Source organism: Armigeres subalbatus, chromosome 1 (genome assembly GCF_024139115.2).
Source record: "Armigeres subalbatus isolate Guangzhou_Male chromosome 1, GZ_Asu_2, whole genome shotgun sequence".
Classification (NCBI taxonomy): domain Eukaryota; kingdom Metazoa; phylum Arthropoda; class Insecta; order Diptera; family Culicidae; genus Armigeres; species Armigeres subalbatus.
The window spans coordinates 37,896,223-37,917,971 of NC_085139.1; the positions used below are offsets into that span (position 1 = coordinate 37,896,223).

The 21,749-nt window shown below is 39.8% G+C and overlaps 1 protein-coding gene across 11 annotated transcripts in view; it reads left to right on the plus strand.

The window, feature by feature from the left end:
* LOC134224508 (peripheral plasma membrane protein CASK-like) overlaps nucleotides 1-21,749 on the plus strand; it is a 666,907-nt gene that overhangs the window by 446,895 nt on the left and 198,263 nt on the right. For 3 of the 11 annotated variants that reach the window (XM_062703958.1, XM_062703934.1, XM_062703948.1), the window contains 2 exons: nucleotides 388-566; nucleotides 1,224-1,391. The exons of the other annotated variants lie outside the window; for them this stretch is intronic. In XM_062703958.1, coding sequence (XP_062559942.1) covers nucleotides 388-566; nucleotides 1,224-1,391 — 347 coding nt within the window. The remainder of the gene's footprint in view (nucleotides 1-387; nucleotides 567-1,223; nucleotides 1,392-21,749) is intronic. 11 annotated transcript variants of the gene reach the window in all.

The following is a 21,749-nucleotide window of genomic DNA, read 5'->3' on the forward strand; positions in this document are numbered from 1 at the left end:
TCGATCATGCCACAAAGTCACTCTAACTCATGTTGACTGTTTTAGATATTCACACAAATCACACGCTATTCAGTCGCGCTCTTCCTCCGAAAAAAAAGATTACAATTCATATCCTTTTTCATGAAAAGCTACACATTTCTTGCAGCGCTTTTTAAAAAGACCAAAACAAGAATGAGACATTTATTTTTTCAATTATATTCAGATGTTTCGCATACGGAAATGTAGACGAAAACTAATCTATCATATAAATCGTAAAAGAAGTTCAATGATGGTCTCTTTGTTGTTTCGGCCCTTTCGAAAAGCTCTGCGAGGCTTCTTCTCTCGCCTATTGTTTTATTTCTATCGTTTCTTCTCCCCGTTTGTTTCTTCCCCCGGTTTTCATTGCAGTGGCGATCGGGACCGCCTCCGAGAGCCTGAACGAGTGGGCCGACGAAGAAGCCGGTCTGGAGGCCATCCAGAAGGTTCTCGACTCATTAGACGACATTACCGCTTTGCAAGACGCTAATTGCGACCCGGAAGTGCTGGCCAGTATGCTACGCGACGTCAAGCTGCATGAACTGCTGCAGGTAATCATTGGCCCACCCGCGCCTCCATCCGTTCACCCTCACATTCATTCAGATGTATGCGCACACGGTCCTCATCGTTGTATCCTTGAATGCATTCCTTCGCCATTCATCAACATCTTTCAATTGCACAGTGGTTCAGAAGTTGATTTTTTGATTATTTCTAACATTAATACGATAATATTCTTCGGTCATTAATTTGACATTCGAGTATTTCAAGAAAAATATTTTCCATTGATCTGAAATTGAGTTAATTCGGCCAACAATTGCTTAATGCAAGTCAGATAAAATAAATGAGTAAAATGTTTAACATATAAGCAGTATCTCATTTGGAGGTAACGGCACTGATATAATGTTTTCTGGTTGCGATGTCTGGCTTATACACTTGTAATATCCATCTTACTTATAAACCGAAAAACAGGAAAGTGTTTTTCTAAGAGTTTTTGAATATCAGCAACTACAGTTACTTCCTTCTGAACCTCTGGGCCATCAATAAATCAATTTATTTTTATCAACATTCACATCTCTTGTTCTTGTTTCTCGTTTCCATTTTATTGTCGTTTTTGGTTCGCTGGAATATCCCGATTGATTTCTCTTTCGAAATAAAATGCGCGCACACACACGCACACCTTTAAATAAAAAAAAACCTCAAACTATCAGCTGTACGATAGAGTTAGTAGTTCCGTTATCAATCCGTCACGGGCCCCTCCGGGCGATGCCATCAGCCGCTGCCGGGACGCCATCGATGCCATCAGTTCGGCCCCGGGCCACAAGTATGGCCGGGAAAAGGCCGAACTCATCAACCTGCTCGGATCGCCACATATACAGGTGAGTGGTTTGTTCTATGCGTTTCTATTTAACTGTTGGAGCTTTTCGTTTATTTTACTTTATTCGACCTCTTTTGGGGGGTATGCTCTGTATTATCGATATTCAGTGAAGAAGAGACGGAAAGCTTTACGTTTTTCCAATAGGTGGCCCCGTCACGAGGAACTAAAGCTCGAGCCTGCGCAGTGCGGTTCTAGTGGCTTCCTTGCTAATGGGTGGGTGTCAGAATGCATGGTAATGACAATTTTATCCATTGTTGTCTAGATATCCTTTGTAAGTTCATTGCGATAGAGAGCTTTTAGCTTCGAGGTATGTTGAAGTTCTTGCGTGTCAGAGGAAACACAGTACAGCTTTCTGCAGTCGAAGCATTAAATACATATAGGTGGAGTTACTGAACATTTCGACATTATATGTTTCTACTATCGGTAAGAAATTTCGAGCTACTCTAAAGTAACTACCAAAATCGTAATATTAAAAAGGGCCTGGAATGCCTGCAACAGACATGTGATTCTACTGTACCATGATTTAGCGCACAATTCCTACATTGTCCAAATAAAAAGTAGAAAGTAAAAATGATGGCCATATAATGGAGCTGTACACTTTTCAACAGATCATTCCGATTCCAAATGCTTTGTACTTGGACGACACATTAGATTAGTAACAAAACGGAAATGCGTTAGATTTTAAATGGTGATTTTTTGCGCCAGATTCACTGCTATCCAATCCTAATCTTATTAACCTTGCGATTTCAGATTCCAAAAAGTAACAGATGGTAGCAAAAACCATTCACCTTTGTATTATGTTGGATATTGTAAGGGATGTCTTATGTATTAGTGTTTAGTCTGTAAAACTTTTGTTTGAAGATGGTGAATTGTTTTTTTTTCAATCTCCAAATATTCCTAAATGACTGCACCCAGTCAACCACAGATCTTATAGGAAAATATATATTTGATCGCATATATTGCTGTTTTTTATCGCACTCGTATAAAATTACTTATTAGGGTAGCCCAAATATGATTAGTATCGTATTTTATACCAGCATATGGAATATTTACGATTGAGTTCAAAAAAGTCCTAAAACGATATAAACAATATCCACTTAATCAGATTAAATCGCAAATATCGTATATCCACATACATACGTGGTGCCATGAAAATCGTATACGCGTGTGCGTTGTGCGTATATAGTTTTTACTCCAGCGCGCTGGTCAAAACCCACTGTATCTCAGCGACAAAATAAATATCATTTCTACTTACTTCACTCCATCCGATGTGACTTAATTCTACTCCATAAATGTTGTTTTTGATACCATTCTTTTAATCCTGTCGATTTGTACTCCGTACCACTGCCAAACATCGAACAAAATAACTAAACTTCAACAAAATGAAAATAACTCAGAGGTAAACACGGCGAAATAGAATATCACTGATGTTGACATTTCATCATCGTTTATATGTCGGCAGAATCGTTTGGAATGCTGCGTAATCGTTTTATGTATGAACATTATCGTAACAATTACAAACAATTTGCATATAAGACTCAAGCTACATTTGTACGAACAACAACATGATTCTAGAATCGTATAAATGTTCTAATCATCGTTTACTGCAATATCGTCGCAACACTAGAGTTTTATCTAGATTATGGTTGTCAAAAAGTTGCTGCTTTTCAAGAGTTGCTGTATAGCACATTGGTAGAGCATTAGCCTCTAGATCCAAAGGTCAAATGTTCGAGACATTTACAATTATTTTTTCAAATGTTTACTAGATCGTAATTAAGCTTACGAAAACTCAAGAAAGTCGTTGTTTAGTACGTATATGGCCTCCACTTTGGTAGGTATATAGCGATTCAGTGCATTATATACAAGTTCTCTTGCTTGTATATGACAATTAATATCAAAAGCTATACGTATCAAAATGTTAACTGGGCAGATTTGAGGTCGCTCGTCCTTTACACATTTTGGAATATCCCATTTTTCCGGATTCTGTAGCTGACTCAGATCATTCCAAATCCTTAATATATCCACTTTAATTAATTCAACTTTTATTGATCCTTCAGAATGCCCAGATTCTTTAATACTTACGAAATTAATCTAGATTCTCAAAAATATGCATAACTCTGTTTGTATCAGTATATCAGTTTCCACGCTGATACTCTTCCCTTTCTCTTCATACGGAAGTTTGACAGAAGGATGATCATGCGATTTATATCGTCTCCAAAATAGCCCACCGCTCGCTACCAAATCAACATCTATACTTAAAATGTTCATGCCACCCGTATCCTAACGGAGCTATCCAATCTGTTCTTTCGCCTCTAATTCTATCATGAAAATGTACGTCTAAGTTTGGAATATGCTTTAAGCATTATTATTAAAACTTTGTTTCTTTGATTTTTTATATGTGATATTGAAGGTATTAGCCCTTTGACCCTTTCGGGACGAATGGGTCACATATGCCCAGCGTTTTAGATTGGCTGTGTAAAATCCCACAAGAGAGCTAGGTTCTCGCTTTCTTCAGTAAAGTTGTTCATCAGGATGTTGGCTTTACAGAAAAAAAAAATGTCGCAGGTCAAGTGTAACTATACCTTGAACGCCCAGATATCTGAAACCTTGGAAAGATTTCGCATGCAAACGAATATGAAATATTTTGAGTTCTATACTGCATTGTATGATAATTTTGAACATTGATATGAAATTCAATCAAGCCGATGATCAATTTCCTATAATACGAGTGGTTCAAGGTTCTCCAGAACGTTCTCGAGTTTATCCCACGCTATCTACCAGATCAATCAAGGTTTTGGCAATGTCTTCATCATTGGCTTATACCTAATCCGGCTCAAAATGCATATGCGCACTATTTAAACTGATTGTTTTTAAAACGAGATGTTCAAGGTACACCAAAACGTTCTCGAGTTCAGTTAAAGGTATCTACCAGATCAAGCAGGTCTTTTGAAATGTTCCCATCATCAAGTATAAATCCAATTCGATTCAATAAGCATATGATTCAAATTTCTTCGAACATGGGATGTTTAAGGTCTTTCAAAATGATCTTGACCTAAGATCAAGATATCTTCCAGATGTACAATGAGCAAGTGAAGGTCAATAGCTTGAATTCTACACTTTAAATTAGGCTGGCCCTCAAAATCTTTTTTTTTGGTCTTCAGAAGAGTTTTAGTGTACGCAGTGTTTTTGTGTGTTTTTGTGTTTTTGCTGAACATAACACATTTATAAATCTTGTCATTTCAAAGTTATGTGCAATTTTGAAATAAAACTATGCAGTCTTAAAATGTTGATGTCGTAGAAAGTTGATTCAATAACTTTTTTTAAGGTGGCATATGAAAGAGCACATAGGGTAGAGTGCCCAATAGTGGACCCTCCATAGTCCATAGCTTCCCAAAGTTGGGAGGTCGCGACCCCCTTCCATAAGATTTACACAGGCTGGGGGGTCGCGACCCACCACTTTGGGAAACTATGCTCTAGTATTTTTGGCATTATTACAGCACAATGTAAACATTTTGTTAGGAAATTCCATCGGGAGAACCTACCTTACAGTCCTATGATTTGATTACATGCATTTGAAATGCTATGGAAAGTAAAATTCATTGGCGTAACGAATGAAAAATTCTAGTGGGGGTTAACTTTTGAAAATGTTACTAATTTTACAGTCAAAGATGTTTTTCAATTTCATTTGATTTTTTTAAATTTTAGTAAGTCTCTACGATCGACCTAGTAAAGCGTAGTGAAGAAAAACAAATTTGTAGACTTTATAAATCCAACCAAAACAATTCCAAGTTCTGTCTAATTTAAATTAAGGTTACCTTTTCTTAAAATTTTTCGGTTTCGTCGAACATCTCTCGAGCCCCAAGAACTTTACCGTGTTTATTGGAAATTCAGAGTTTTAGGGAAACAGCATTTAAATCCCTTGACTACTTCAGCAGACAAATCTGCAGAAAGAACTGCCTTCAAAATGTTATTTCGATACAGGCATACGATTCGCTGCATTTGGCATTCATATTTTCCGAAAGTTTTATTTAATAAGCTTTTCAGAAATGCCATACATATTTTAGCACCTTTTATGTTACAAAGGTAGAGATTATACACTCGGTTTTGTAGGAAATACTAACGAAGCTCTGCTTGAAACTTTGACAATCAATGGCCCTATGAAACTTCAACAATTTGATTTGTCAAAAATTTCATGATATCTCAATATTAAGATCACAGCTGACCAAACTTTTATTTACCATTTTATATTATTTTTCTTCATTCAATCAACATCTCAGAAATAATATTTGGCTATTTGTCTGTAGCTTCATTTATTTATTCAATCAGCACTGAATAACAAAAAAAAATCAGTGTTTCTACTCCAACTTTCGTAATCTTAAGCTTAGGATAAAGGGAGCGTAATAACCTTCGTGCTTGACATACTTAGCATAATATGTAACAATTGACCATTCCCGTAAATTTTCCCAAAGAACCCATATTCCACACTGACAAAAATCCAGTCATATCCATTATGTGTGGCACACATAAATTTTGACTATAACATTTCCCACATAATGGCATTGTGAATTCGCATAGCATATATGTGGAAACACACATACCCGTTATTAACTAATAACCTTTATGTGGATTCTCCTATAGCGAGTGGTTATTACGCACACATAAACTTTATTTGAAAATTTCTTTAGATTTTTGCCAATTAAAATGTGTGGATTTTTATTAGTGTAACTATTTTTAAAATCGAAAACAAAAACAAAAAAAAAATGCTGCACGTTTGAACCGGCCTAAAAAAACCACCCGATGCGATGTTCGTTCAAACTCGGGCCAATTTCAAAAACAGCACTTCTTCGATCTTTGTTCTAATATTTAAAAATACTTAGAGGCGTCAAAAAATATGGGTTCTTTGGGAAAGTTGACCTTAAGACAAAGACAAAGAATGGATTGAGTGAATACAAATTTTTGACGGGAAAGGTCAATTATTCGAAGTTCGAAAACTTGATAAATATTTCCAACTTAGTGGTGTAGTGCTTCGAAGAAAGCTGAAGAAGAATCCATTCTCTGCAATAAATCCCACATATGGTCAGAAAGCTAGATATTTATATTAATTAGGTAGAACAGCAACAATTATAGGGGGCTAGGGGGCCCCCTAGCCCTCCTGTAGTTACGCCAATGGTAAAATTAGATGATTTTTTACAATTCTATAAAAAATTAACACGAGAGTGTCCATAGGAATATTTTGGGGGTCCATAAATGGAACATGAGAATCAAATGGTGTGTCGACTATAGGGAAGCAATTTCCTATTATGGATCCCCAGTGGGTCTACTATAGGGCGAATTCAGTCAGACTTTAAAATGTCCATTTCAATGAATAACGTCGTGTATTTGAGTGTTTTGTGTATGTATCGTGAAAAGGAGATGCAGAACTTGTTATTAGATATCAAGCAGATTTAATATGTTGAAAATTTTTGCTCCTTATGACAGGAAGAACAAAATTCTGCTACTAGGGGGTCCACTATTGGGCATTTTACCTTATGAGGTAGCATTCACTGCAAAAATTACAAGAACGTTAATTTTTAAAATTAAGTAAATTGAAATTTTCCAAAACTGTCATTAAATAAGAATATTATGTCTTCGGCAAAATGTCAGGTGTTTACTAGAGCTAAAAGACCTATGAACACAGCTTTTTTAAAATTCATAAAACGATCAAATCTGTTTAAAAACAAAAAGTTTATGGCTAATAATCCTATTTTGACCCTTTCAAGATGACTTTTTTATGCATATCTAATGCACAGATTGGTGTTCTTTGATAAGGTTATGTCAAAACCGGCAAAAGGTTATGTCAAACCAGAAGCAAACAACAATGCATTGATATTTTTTTTAAATACCCAAGGCCATCTGATGGACGTATTCTGGGATGTATCAGAAAAAACCCAGATTAATCCACCTAGCGGCGATGATGCCTTTCTCGTGCATCGTAAAATGTACTGAAAAAATCACATAGGAAAGGACAAAAAAGCACTTTAGGGGAATAGATCGCATATTTTCTATCATTTTGCATGTTTTTGCATTAATTACTATGTATTCACACCATTCCTGAAAAAAACATTTTTTTTTTATTTTGAATTTTTTTTTCCAAGGGGGGACCCTTGGGAAAAAACAATGATTTTTCAATTATTCCGAAATGCAATGTCCGATCAGGCCAATTTTCAATAGCAAACAATGGGACCACATTACCCGTCGAATGTAACTTGTTGCGAGTAAATCGGGTAATGCTAAGTTCCAAAAAGTGTGTCTACAAAATTTGTACACATACACACATACACACACACACACATACATACATACACACAAACAGACATCACTTCAATTCGTCGAGCTGAGTTGATTGGTATATAACACTATGGGTCTCCGAGCCTTCTATCAAAATTTTGGTTTTGGAGTGATCATATAGCCTTTAAGTATACTTAGTATACTTAAAATGATTATATTGTTGCTGTTTTTCGAGTTAGAGCTCACATAATTGAGAAAGAAACACCTTGTTTTCAATTGTTTGATGCGCTTTCATGAAATAAAAATCCGTAAAAATTGGCGGAATTCCTTTCATTGGTTATGTTTTCTGAGGAAGCGGGAAAGAATAAAATGTAAATATCACGTGACCTTTCTCAATAAAAATGAAAATCTTAGTACTGGTAAGGGTATGCGATAACACACTTTTTCTTGACGAAACGAAACGAAACGAAATTTAAAATGTCTTTGTTGATTCAAAACGAAGCGAAACGAAATATAGATTTATTTTCGAGACCGCCAAACGAGACGAAATCAAAGTCTATTTAATTCGAAATCTTTCGAAACGAAACGGAATTTTATTTCTTTTCCGCGGAATGTTTGTTAAGTTAAAATTTTGGAAGTCAAATAAGGCCGTTACAATGTTACAAAATTGTTTTTAAATATTTGTATTGTCCGATAACTAATAGGCTACAAATATGGTTTTAGTAACAGAAGAAGCAGGTTATGGTAGCGGTTTGAAAAGAAATTTATCGTGAAACGTATGCCCCCGAATATGATCAGTTTTATATCAGTTTGCAATTCTTCTCGTGACGAGCACACGGATATAATTCTGTTAAAACCCTTATTTCACCTTAAAATTAATTGATGATGCTAAAGCATACTAAAGATGAGCAACAATCATTGTTGTAGCTTTGAATCTTTTGCGTTATTAACGAAAGAAAAAATATATGAAGGGAAAAGCGATCAATGCAGTTACGCTCTTATGAAACTATGCACAAGATATTTTCACGGTTTGTCATGTTTTTAAAGCCCTCTTCTCCGTGATGTAGGGGAGGAGGTTCGGTTGTGGGCACCGTTCGGTTATGGGCACCCCTATGTATTATTTGACAGATAAGAGATGCTGTCATTCTGACAACCGTCATTTGTTTGCTATAATAGCATGATGTTTTGTGCTCAATATCAAACCGGATGGGCATCTCTACTTTGAACTAGAAACAAATAAATTTTTCGTACAAGAAAAACAACACGAAAGTTTTTTTTTTGGCCTTTTTCAAAGTGCCATAAGTTAAAGGATTTAATTCAAAAAGTGAGTTCTAATGCGTATTTACACAGTAAATTTAATCTATTTTGAGGCCCAATGTCGATTGCCATCAAAATTTTAGCGCGAATTTTTTTTTCTTCTCGTTCCAAAAAGGCTGCGAAATCCGGTTGTGGGCACCTTTATTGTTTCGGTTATGGGCACCCTCATTTTGTTGATAAATCATTCAATATCGTTTTACTTGTCCCTTAACTTATTTTTAATAACGTTTTAAGGCAGTTTTTATAATTAGTTTGACATAATTGTTCGAAATAATGAGTTTATTTAATATTTTTGTTCTTTGGGCATGTCTAGTCATTATACACACACTTTTTGGAACAAAGCGTTGACCGATTTGCTTGCAACAAGTTGCATTCGACGGGGAATGCTTTCCCATTGGTTCCTATTGAAAATTGGTCAGGTCGGACTATGGGATCAAAATTTATGGCCAAAATATTATTTTTTGAAATGAACGAGAAAGGCACTATTGCCGCTAGGGTGATTAATCAGGATTTTTTTGACTGTGATGCATACCAATAAAACGTAAATCAATGAAAAATTAAAACCCATTTACCTAAAGTGTTATTTTAGACCTTTCTTATGTGAATTTTTTCAACATCCTCCTTAATGCACCGAGGGAGGCATCATCACTGCTAGGTGAATTGATTTGAGTTTTTTTAGCGTCTCCTGGCTTTTAGAATGAATAAACTATTCCTTGTCTTTAAATCTGGGTGGTTTTTATTCATGCTTCTTTATTTTTAGCTAAGTTTTCAAGGGTGCCCACAACCGAACCACGAAATGAAAATGTCCAAAAATGTCAAATTTTCTAAATTGTCAATATTTTTTTCTAAATCGATGAAATCATATTAATTTCTTTGCTAGTAGTAAGGTTATAAGTTTAGCTTTCGATTGCTATGCAAATGTCGACATAAGATCAACCAGGGCCAAAGTTATGGACCAAACACAAAAGGGTGCCCACAACCGAACCTCCTCCCCTACTATTAAGTACGTTGACTTCTTCAATTAAGGTTCAAGGAGAGTTGGACGATGAAAAATGCTCTCGTATGAGCTGAACCTGAAGGCAATTATGAGTCTTTACTTTCAGCAGTTCTACTAATCTTTCAATCCGTTCTGGACTTCAAATAGTAAAACAATATGACAAAATTCCAAACCTTCTTAAGGACTGTATAAATATTTAATTGATTCGATGAATATTGACTGTTATATCACAGATAATGGAGGATCCTCTAAAAAATGTATTCCTACTTTCGGTGCGATTCAAATTGTAGTTTGAATGTGAAATGTTGCACAATTAACTCTTGAACGGTGCTGATTCATACGCTTAAACCTGGTTTAAGGCCTAAGTGGAGGTGAAGGCCTTCAGTACAAAAGAGGCGCCCAGGAAAGACTTCGTCAAGAGCGCTAGGAATCCACGACGTTGCCTGTTAGACAAAGTTATCAGTGTAACTAATTCTTTTTACCTATTTCCCTCTAAGGCCCGATGTTCACGTAGTGTCTTTTCAACGCTGCGTGCACACGGCGTTAAAAGGACGCAGATGTGCATCGGGAAAAAGCGGTAACGCAGCGTTACCCCACCGATGCACACCTGCGTTTTTTCAATGCCACGTGCACGCAGACATGAAAAAACGCTACGTGGGCATCGGCCCTAAGTCAGACGTACTAAAAATTGCGTTAAAAATAGAATAACCTCAAAAAATAAAGTAGAAGATGCTTTTCGTTTTCTGTTGAACATTTCCAACAAAACACTTTTTCGAAATACTGCATATGCTTAAGTACTGGTACGGATACATCATTCAGGGCTTAGTTCATTGGGTAGATCACATGCTCTGAGCTTCAGGACGTTTTGGATAACTGGAAATCTTTTACTTTTATTCAAAACTCGATTAATTGATGTGTTATGATAGCATGACATACATCTCGGTTTAGGACATTTTGCTTCTAGGCATATTTTCTGATGCTTGACGCTTGTTGCTTGACGATCCCTCCCCAGGCCATCTGCGAGTTGTGGCGCCTGCCTAGGATGTGGTGGGCTTTGACAATGGGCCCTGTTAAACCTCTATAAAAAGCTGCATGAATCCGCAAGTAGGCTCCGCCAAAGCGACCGTGTGCCGCTCAAAGCGCACAAGCCCAAGTCCTGGTGTTAGGTGGACGCCAAACAGCCCTGACACGACGGCCCTCCGACGAGACAGGAGGTTTGCGCAGGACCAATAAGCCGCCTTTAAAAAACAACTATTACGAACAACATAGAAGATAATACGACTCGATACAATCGGTAACGACCTAGGCGACGAATAAAGGATCACGATTGGAAGTTTGGAACATGGAACTGCAAGTCGCTAGGCTTCGCAGGTTGCGATAGGATAATCTACGATGAATTACATCCCCGCAACTTCGATGTCGTAGCGCTGCAGGAAATCTGCTGGACAGGACAGAAAGTGTGGAAAAGCGGGCATCGAGCGGCTACCTTCTACCAAAGCTGTGGCACCACCAACGAGCTGGGAACCGGCTTCATAGTGCTGGGAAAGATGCGCCAAAGCGTGATTGGGTGGCAGCCAATCAACGCAAGGATGTGCAAGCTGAGGATAAAAGGCCGTTTCTTCAACTATAGCATCATCAACGTGCACTGCCCACACGAAGGGAGATCCGACGACGAGAAAGAAGCGTTCTATGCGCAGCTGGAGCAGACATACGATGGATGCCCACTGCGGGACGTCAAAATCGTCATCGGTGACATGAACGCTCAGGTAGGAAGGGAGGAAATGTATAGACCGGTCATCGGACCGGATAGTCTGCATACCGTATCGAACGACAACGGCCAACGGTGCATAAACTTTGCAGCCTCCCGCGGAATGGTAGTCCGAAGCACTTTCTTCCCCCGCAAGAATATCCACAAGGCCACATGGAAATCACCTAATCAAGTAACGGAAAACCAAATCGACCACGTTCTAATCGACGGTAAATTCTTCTCCGACATCACGAACGTTCGCACTTACCGCAGTGCGAATATTGAATCCGACCACTACCTCGTCGCAGTATGCCTGCGCTCAAAACTCTCGACGGTGATCAACACGCGTCGAAGTCGTCCGCCGCGGCTTAACATTGGGCGGCTACAAGACGGTAGACTAGCCCAAGACTATGCGCAGCAGCTGGAAGTGGCACTCCCATCGGAAGAGCAGCTAGGCGCAGCATCTCTTGAAGATGGCTGGAGAGATATTCGATCCGCCATTGGATTCACCGCAACCGTTGCACTAGGCACGGTGACTCCGGATCAGAGAAACGACTGGTATGACGGCGAATGTGAGCAGTTAGTTGAGGAGAAGAATGCAGCATGGGCGAGATTGCTGCAACACCGCACGAGGGCGAACGAGGCACGATACAAACGGGCGCGGAACAGACAAAACTCGATTTTCCGGAGGAAAAAGCGCCAGCAGGAAGAACGAGACCGTGAAGAGACGGAGGAACTGTACTGCGCTAATAACGCACGAAAGTTCTATGAGAAGTTGAACCGTTCACGTAAGTGCCACAGCCCGATATGTGTAAGGACATAAACGGGAACCTTCTTACGAACGAGCGTGAGGTGGCGGCAGCACTACGAAGAGCACCTGAATGGCGATATGGCAGACAACGGTGGCGGTATGGTAATGAACCTAGGGGCACGCGCGCAGGACATGCGACTTCCGGCTCCGAATCTCCAGGAAATCCAGGAGGAGATCGGCCGGCTGAAAAACAACAAAGCCCCTGGGGTTGACCAACTACCAGGAGAGCTGTTTAAACACGGTGGTGAAGCACTGGCTAGAGCGCTGCACTGGGTGATTACCAAGGTTTGGGAGGATGAGGTTCTGCCGCAGGAGTGGATGGAAGGTGTCGTGTCCCACCTACAAAAGGGCGATAAGCTGGATTGTAGCAACTACCGCGCAATCACATTGCTGAACGCCGCCTACAAGGTACTCTCCCAAGTTTTATGCCGTCGACTAACACCAATTGCAAGAGAGTTCGTGGGGCAGTACCAGGCGGGATTTATGGGTGAACGCTCTACCACAGACCAGGTGTTCGCCATACGTCAGGTATTGCAGAAATGCCGCGAATACAACGTTCCCACACATCTATTTATCGACTTCAAAGCCGCATATGATACAATCGATCGAGACCAGCTATGGCAGCTAATGCACGAAAACGGATTTCCGGATAAACTGATACGGTTGATCAAGGCGACGATGGATCGGGTGATGTGCGTAGTTCGAGTTTCAGGGGCATTCTCGAGTCCCTTCGAAACCCGTAGAGGGTTACGGCAAGGCGATGGTCTTTCGTGTCTGCTATTCAACATCGCTTTGGAGGGAGTAATACGAAGGGCAGGGATTGACACGAGTGGTACGATTTTCACGAAGTCCGTCCAGTTATTTGGTTTCGCCGACGACATTGATATCATGGCACGTAACTTTGAGAGGATGGAGGAAGCCTACATCAGAGTGAAAAGCGAAGCAAAACGGATTGGACTAGTCATCAACACGTCGAAGACGAAGTGCATGATAGGAAGAGGTTCAAGAGAGGTCAATGTAAGCCACCCACCACGAGTTTCTATCGGTGGTGACGAAATCGAGGTGGTTGAAGAATTCGTGTACCTGGGCTCACTGGTGACCGCCGATAACGATACCAGCAGAGAAATTCGGAGACGCATAGTGGCTGGAAATCGTACGTACTTTGGACTCCGCAAGACGCTCCGATCGTATAGAGTTCGCCGCCGTACCAAACTGACTATCTACAAAACTCTTAAAAGACCGGTAGTTCTCTACGGACACGAGACCTGGACGATGCTCGTGGAGGTCCAACGCGCACTGGGAGTTTTCGAAAGGAAAATGTTGCGTACCATCTATGGTGGGGTGCAGATGGCGGACGGTACGTGGAGGAGGCGAATGAACCACGAGTTGCATCAGCTGTTGGGAGAATCATCCATCGTTCACACCGCGAAAATCGGAAGACTGTGGTGGGCCGGGCACGTAGCCAATGTCGGACAGTAATCCGATGAAAATGGTTCTCGACAACGATCCGACGGGAACAAGAAGGCGAGGTGCACAGCGGGCAAGGTGGATCGATCAGGTGGAGGACGACTTGCGGACCCTCCGCAGACTGCGTGGTTGGCGAAGTGCAGCCATGGACCGAGCTGAATGGAGAAGTCTTTTATGTGCAGCACAGGCCACTCCGGCCTTAGTCTGATGATGAATAAATAAATATTTTCTGATGCACTCGAGGATATGTATCCCAGAACAGTTTGGGCGGCCTAGGGCATCCGAAAAATAATTCAATGCCTTTGTAATTCTTTCTATACTAGTTTTGGCAGAATTCAGTGAAAAAAACAAAATTTGTACGTCAACTCAGCGTAAAAAAATGTAGTCCTGAAAGGGTTAATTCGAACAAATGCCTACCGTCGTCGGGGGTGACAATGGGTCAAATGGGGGTGAGAATGGGTCACTGTTTCAACTACTTAGAATGCTTGTAGAATGGATTGAATGTATCTGAGGGCAAAAAGACTAAAATATAAGAGACCTTTTTGAACGATTTTGTTCTACGACCTCCAGGCTGCCGGTGAGAGCGATGACCCATTCTCACCCCCCAGACCCATTGTCACCCCCGATGGCGGTACTTTTAAAGAAGGAATCGCATCCACTAATGTCTTAATCTATGCAAATACCTACTTGTAAAAGGGATCACACCCACCATTCCCTTATTTCGGGCAAAGGCCTACTTTTAAAGAGGGGATCACATCCATCATTGCCTTAATCCGAACAACTGCCGAACATCCATTTTTATTCCGCCTTATTCCGCGAAAATTCCTACTTTTAAAGAAGGAATCACATCTACCATAGCCTTATTTCGGACAAGCGCCTCCTTTTAAAGAAAGAATCACATCCACCATTGCCTCAACCCGAGCAAGCGCCTATTTTTAAAGAAGGGATTACATTTACCATTGCTTTAATCCTGGCAAACGCCTTCATCCACTATTATCTTTATCCGGACAAGCACCTTATTTTGAAGAAAGAATCACCAAATTGCCTTAATCCTGAAAAATGCCTTCTTTTGAAGAAGGGATTACATCCACCATTGTCTTAATCCGAGCAAAAGTCATGTTTCAAAGAAGGATCCTCTGCCACCGTGTTGTCATATTCTGGATAAACGACTACCTTTATAGAAGTGATCACATCCACCATTGCATTAATCCGGGCAGACGGGAAGAGTCATTTGGTCAAAACCCATTCGGCCGAAAGCTGTTTGCCCGAACAAACCATTAGGCCGACACCCATCTGACTGAAAGTAATATGGCCGAATGGGACATTTGGCCGAATAGGATATTTGGTCGAGAAGGAACTATGGCCGAATAGGACATTTGGCCGAACAGGACACAGTGAGAAGTGAAAAATCAAGAGTGATAATTGAGACGTCTCAATTCTCACTCCTCATTTCTCACTGTAGAAAGAAAAAAGCGCGAAGACGTTTCAATACCCACTTCGCACTACTCTATTTTCACAGTGGAAAGTGAGAAATGAAGAGTGAGAAGTGAGACGTCTCACTTTTCACTACTTATTGCTCACTTTCACTGAGAAAAGTGAGTAATGCGAAGTGAGAAGTGAGTAGTGAGACGTCCTACTTCTTACTCCTCATTTCTCACTTCTCACTTGTTTTTACAGTAAGAAGTGAGAAGTTAGTAGTGAGACGTCTCACTTCGCACTACTCACTTTCACAGTGAGAAGTGGGTAATAAGTAGTTAGTAGTGAGACATCTCACTTTCCACACCTCATTTCTTACTTTTCAAATGATCTATTCGGCTAAATGACATGTTCGGTCAAATGACCTGTTCAGCCAAATGATCTGTTTGGCCAAATGTCCTATTCGGCAAAATGTCTCATTCGGCCAAATGTCACATCCGGCCTAGTGTCCTATTCGGCAATATGCCCATTTCGGCCAAATGTCCTACTATAATGTCCTATTCGGCTAAATGACTTTTGGCCTAATGAAAAAATATGATATCGTTCTTTTTTTATAATTCAAGCATTTGCTCGATTCGAAGCTAGGGGAGATATGATCCCTTCTTTTAAAAGATGCATTTGTTAGGTTCAAGGCAAGCGAAAATATAATCCATTCTTCAAAATGAATCCTTTTCAAAAATCATGCAGGTTTCTTTTCTTTGATTATTTATTTTAAAGCATCCATCAGTCCTGTCTAGAGTAGAACATATGTCCTGATATATGGCCTGGAGTTCCATGTCTGCATGTATGAGCATTTTGGTAGAGCGCGAAAATATGATTTATTAAAAAAAAAACCTATTCATAACGCATGTGAGAGTACGAATTCCTTGCCTAATAAAAGGGAGAATTGGGCAAGTTTGCTGGTGAAAATCATAAACAATTATCTGTCGGCAATGGAATTCCGGGTCTTAATCAGCAGAGCGAGTTCCAATGCGCATGACATCGTCGCAGGCGTCGACATGCTAGATCCTCCAGAAGGCGGCATCCTGTCTCTGTTCGCAGATGACACCACCATCGTCTACAACGGTAGAGTAATTAGAGCGCTTGTGGCAGAACTCCAACGGGGCATGGATACCCTGACAGAGCACCAGCAGGAAAATTTGTATCAACGCGGTTAAGACTCAGGCCATCACTTTCCCCCACTTCAAAACCCCTAAACATGTTCCGTCTGGGGACCGTAAACTCATCCTCAATGGCACGACAATGAAATGGCCCAATAAGGCCGAATACCATCAACAGGTTGACAAGACGGTGACAAAGTGTAACGTTTTATTGAATCTTCTGTACCCTTTGATCAACCGTCCGGTTCCGGTCGTCTTAGCCCCTGAAAAATGAGCTTGCTGTCTACAAGCAAATCATCCTTCCCGTGTCGAATATGGCATGCCGGTCTGGGAGAGCTGCGCTTAAACTCAATAACTGAAGCTCCAACAAGTGCAAAACAAGTTCCTGAGGGAAGGTTTAGGGTTCGATGCTCGCATTCGGACCAGGCATCATTTAAGGTGCTTAGCATTAGCATTAGCATTAGCATTGACCAATTCGCACAAATTCGTAGGTGTCACAAGCCAAGACTATTGTATGAGAGTAGCATCACATTCATCCGTTACCACAGATATTTATTTGGGACTAATCACTATCTCTTAGAAGGAAACAATGCACTCTCCAATAGTCCAGATCTGTCCTGGCCACGTCCTTGCGAATGCTGGGGAAGGGGAAGGATGGTTAGTCGAACATCTACTTAAGAAAGATGCAGAGAACTCTACGACCTCTCATGACTCTACGACACTACCCATAATTCCATTACCCATAATGCTGTTACCCCGAAGGCCACTACCCCGAACGCCATTACCCATAATGTGTCACTACCCCGAATGCCATCACCCCGAATGGGATACTACCCCGAATAAGTCAGTACCCCGATTCAGTCATGATTTCAAGTTTATAGTTTATTTCAATGAAAAAACATAAATCAAAAGAAGTTCATTTAGTATTCATGTGAATAATAATTACTTCACTTGTCATAAGACGAGTTTGTACAATCCCATTGAATTCCACCACTTAATTGTATCTTGACAGATACGTATTTCGACCTCAACAGTAAGGCCGTCTTCAGTGTCTCGTACTTGACTCGACGAAAGTCGATTGGGATTGTACAAACTCGTCTTATGACAAGTGAAGGCATTCCACTAAAAAGCTCAAAATAATTTTCTTAACAATAATTACTTAAGAAAATTATTTTGAGCTTTTTAGTGGAATGTCTTCACTTGTCATAAGACGAGTTAATACAATCCCATTGAATTCCACCACTTAAGTGGTGGAATTCAATGGGATTGTATTAACTCGTCTTATGACAAGTGAATAATTACTTGTTTTACGAATTATACAACAGTAAAGTAATTTCAGTCGAGCAAATTACATATTTTTCAAAAAGATTTTGATCGTATATCCGTACTTATTTTTCGAACCGATGATCCTTTGACAAGTACACTATTAATGATATGAGTATATTACTTCTACGTGAAGTTAAACGATTTACAATGATATGGAAATGCTAATTCTTCCATGAACATGTACGTCTAAGTTTGGAAGATGATATTAGCATTTCCATACCTTTGACAAGGTTCACCGTGTTAGACTCGGTACTCAACGGTGGATTTATTTCATTCAAATTTTCAGGGCTGGTAATAGTCACCGTCGCAGCCCTAAATGCCACAGTAGCGACGAGTTGTAGTGTCGCCTCTGATACTCGTTGCATCGTCATTGACGCACACGACAATAACTTTCCGGCAACCAAATCGTCATGACGACACCAAAGCACGAAGACTTCATACTATTATTCTTCAAGCGGTAGCTGCCACTCGGAAATATTTTAAAACCTTTTTAATAATGAATTTGAGTTAACATATAAAGGGGTTTTTGATACCTTTATATTACCAGAGTTCCTACTATTTGTTCATTTGAGAAGCCATTCTGGTTTGATCTAGTCTGTCCATAGTGACGTGCAATCAATTATGTGAAGAAGTGACTACGGAAATCACCATGACTTTTGGTTGCACGACCATCTTCGTGGTAAGCATTCGGCACCAAGAAACCGAATAAGTGATGCGTTGAACCTGACGAACGCAGTCATTTTAAGAAGGCATTATCTCTTCTTCCTGCTTCATAACGGGCATCATATCGGGTAAACGCTTTATACCGGGCAATCGCGTTCACTTGAAGCAGGCATTATTTCCACTGTTCGCCTTATACCGGGCAAATTCGTTCATTAAAAGAAGGCATTATCAACTCTGTTCCCCTCAAACCGGGCTAACGTGTTTATTTAAAGAAGGTAGCATCTCCTATGTTTGCCTTAAACCAGGCAAATTCTTTAGTTTAAAGAAGGTGTTATCAGCTCGGCTCGGCAGGTAAATGCATTCATTTAAAGAAGGCATCATCTACTCTCTTCACCATATACCGGGCAAATGCGTTCCGTCGCGTTTTCAACTCGGTTCGCCTTACACCGGCTAAATGCATTCATTTAAAGAACCGGGCAGTTGTATTCAATAAAAGAATCATCTACTCATCTACTCTGTTCACCTCATCCCGGGGAGATGCGTTCATTGAAAACCCAGATTGATCCACCTAGCAGTGATTGTGCCTTTCTCGTGCATTATTAAACAACCCAAACAAACAATTAAATGCATTATCGGGAAATTCGTTGAATTGCTGAATAATTTGTTATATTGATTTAAAGAAGGCATCATCTTCTCTGTTCGCCTCAAAATGAGCAAACACGTCCATTTTAAGCAGGCAAATCTCTTTTTTTTTCTGCTTTATATCAGGCAAACACGTTCATTTAAAGAAGGCATTATTTTCACTGTTCGCCTTATGTTAATTGAAAGAAGGCGTTATCTCCTCACTTACTCCATTTCATAGAATAACACTTTCCCAGATAATAATGGCGTAGAATGATAGTTAAAGGTAATTAGACAAAAAAACAAAAATGTTGGTTAAATAGAAACTTTATTGCTCTTCTCTAAGTAACTCTAAGTAGTACACTAACCCCACAATAATGCATTATTGTTCATGGTCCATAGTTCACACACCAATATGAGTCATTTCCATTTAACGAATGTGCAAAATGGAGTGACTAGTTATTGTTACAAAGTGACCCATATATGTGTGATCAGTGTATATACTTTTATTATTTCCAAAGACTGTCATTTTACGATTCATCAGTATCTGTGGATGTTGAAAATAATGCTGGAAAAAACTACAGATTCGGAATGTATTCGGGGTAATGGCCTTTCGGGGTAATGGATTTCGGGGTAGTGTCCCATTCGGGGTAATGACTTTCGGGGTACTGTCCCATTCGGGTTAGTGACCTTCGGGGTAATGGCATTCGGGGTACTGGGATTCGGGGTACTGAGATGGAGCCCCTCTCATAGGTGTCACGGGAGGTTTTGGAATTGTTAGTGTGGAAGGTTATAACAGTAAGGCAAATCTAACAGTTTTGTAAGCTTTTCTTACATTTTTTGTATAAGAATCTAACAATCTCGCATATGCCCACACAGATAAAAATATGTTGTGATTTTAAATGTATTTTTATGCACATATTTGGAGCATGCAAATAAACGTAACATTCAATTGATCTCACTATTCTTTTAAATCGAAATAAATTTAAACGGTGCTTGCTTGTAAAATTCAATCAAATTTATTTGAATATCGAATGTTAATTCGATTGATGGTATGAGCTGCAATTTTACACGTCGTTGAATTTTCAAAATTATTAGCTGTGCAGTTCTTATACAGATTTTGGTAGATTCTTATACATAATTGTTGGAAAATCTAACAACTGCCGGTTGGGTGTAGGTTTTACTCACAATTTCTCTACATGGTTCAAAAATAGTTAATGCAATTTTTTTTCGTTCCGTCTAGATAGTATGGAATTTTAATAAATCGCAAATATCATACACAGATAAAAATATGTTGTGATTTTAAATGTATTTTCATGCACATATTTGGAGCATGCAAATAAACGTAACATTCAATCGATCTCACTATTCGTTTAAATCGAAATAAATTTAAACGGTGCTTGCTTGTAAAATTCAATCAAATTTAATTGAATATCGAATGTTAATTCGATTGATGGGGTAACCTGCAGTTTTACACGTCGTTGAATTTTCAAAATTATTTGCTGTGTATTTATTATGGCTGACGTCTGATTTCAACTTATTGCCGCAAAGTGGTTTTTACAATATTTATCCCAAATTTTGCTTTATCGTCTCTAACCTTCCTCGGCTTCTAACCGATAAAATCTGCACTGATGTAATGCATTTACTGGCATAAACACATTTTGATTAATGAACTTACTCCAAGTTTAATGTTTGAGATTGTATGCTCACCGCCTGATGTTGAAGAATAAACAGACTTCATCTTTTTCGCTTTTTCTTGCAACTCAAAATGATGGTACGTTCAAGATCCCCAGCGTAAAAAATAATAGTAACCATTACCAAACTATCTCGCAGCTGCAAACTTCAAACCGTCACACGGCAAGTTTTGTTGCATCGCAACAAGAAACTCTTCATCGCAGAAATTCCCCCTCAAGTATCTATAAAACTCCTAATGGTAACGATGCCAACTTTGTCATTTTAATGAAAACTACTTTACGAAATGGACCATATGACTGACTTCCGAACTCCTCCCGCGCGCTCCGGTTTGCTAATAAGTTTTGCTCGTTTTGCAAAATTCTTGATGGCAAGTTTTTCGCTGCTCGTAAATACTGCGGCTGTTCGCCAGCCATACCGAAGAGTTATAACTTTCCCGTAAAAACTTGAAGCTTAAAAATAGTCATAAAAATATCGCCCGAACGGTTAGTTTGGTGCGCTACCGGAAAAAGGTTGTCCGAATGGGCCGACGATGGGAGGGCGACATTAAAATTAATCCCCCTGTTGAATAAAGGGATCCGGCACCGCCACCACCACCAACACCAATGGCAGAGGGAACGCCAACGCATTGCACCTCCGAAAAAAAATGGCCGAACAAAGCCAAGCTGCACCCCCGATGAAAGGTCGTAAAACAATAAAGCACTAGTGGCCGCGGCGCTGCTGCTGCCGCCACCCAAAACAACACAACCGAAAGGTAGCCGGGGAGTGGGACTATTTAAATTAATGAATATAACTTACAAACTTGGCTGTTTTCTTAAGGTTGTGAAACGGTGATCCATTTGTGACAAAAGTTACAACTTTTTTTTAATTTACTA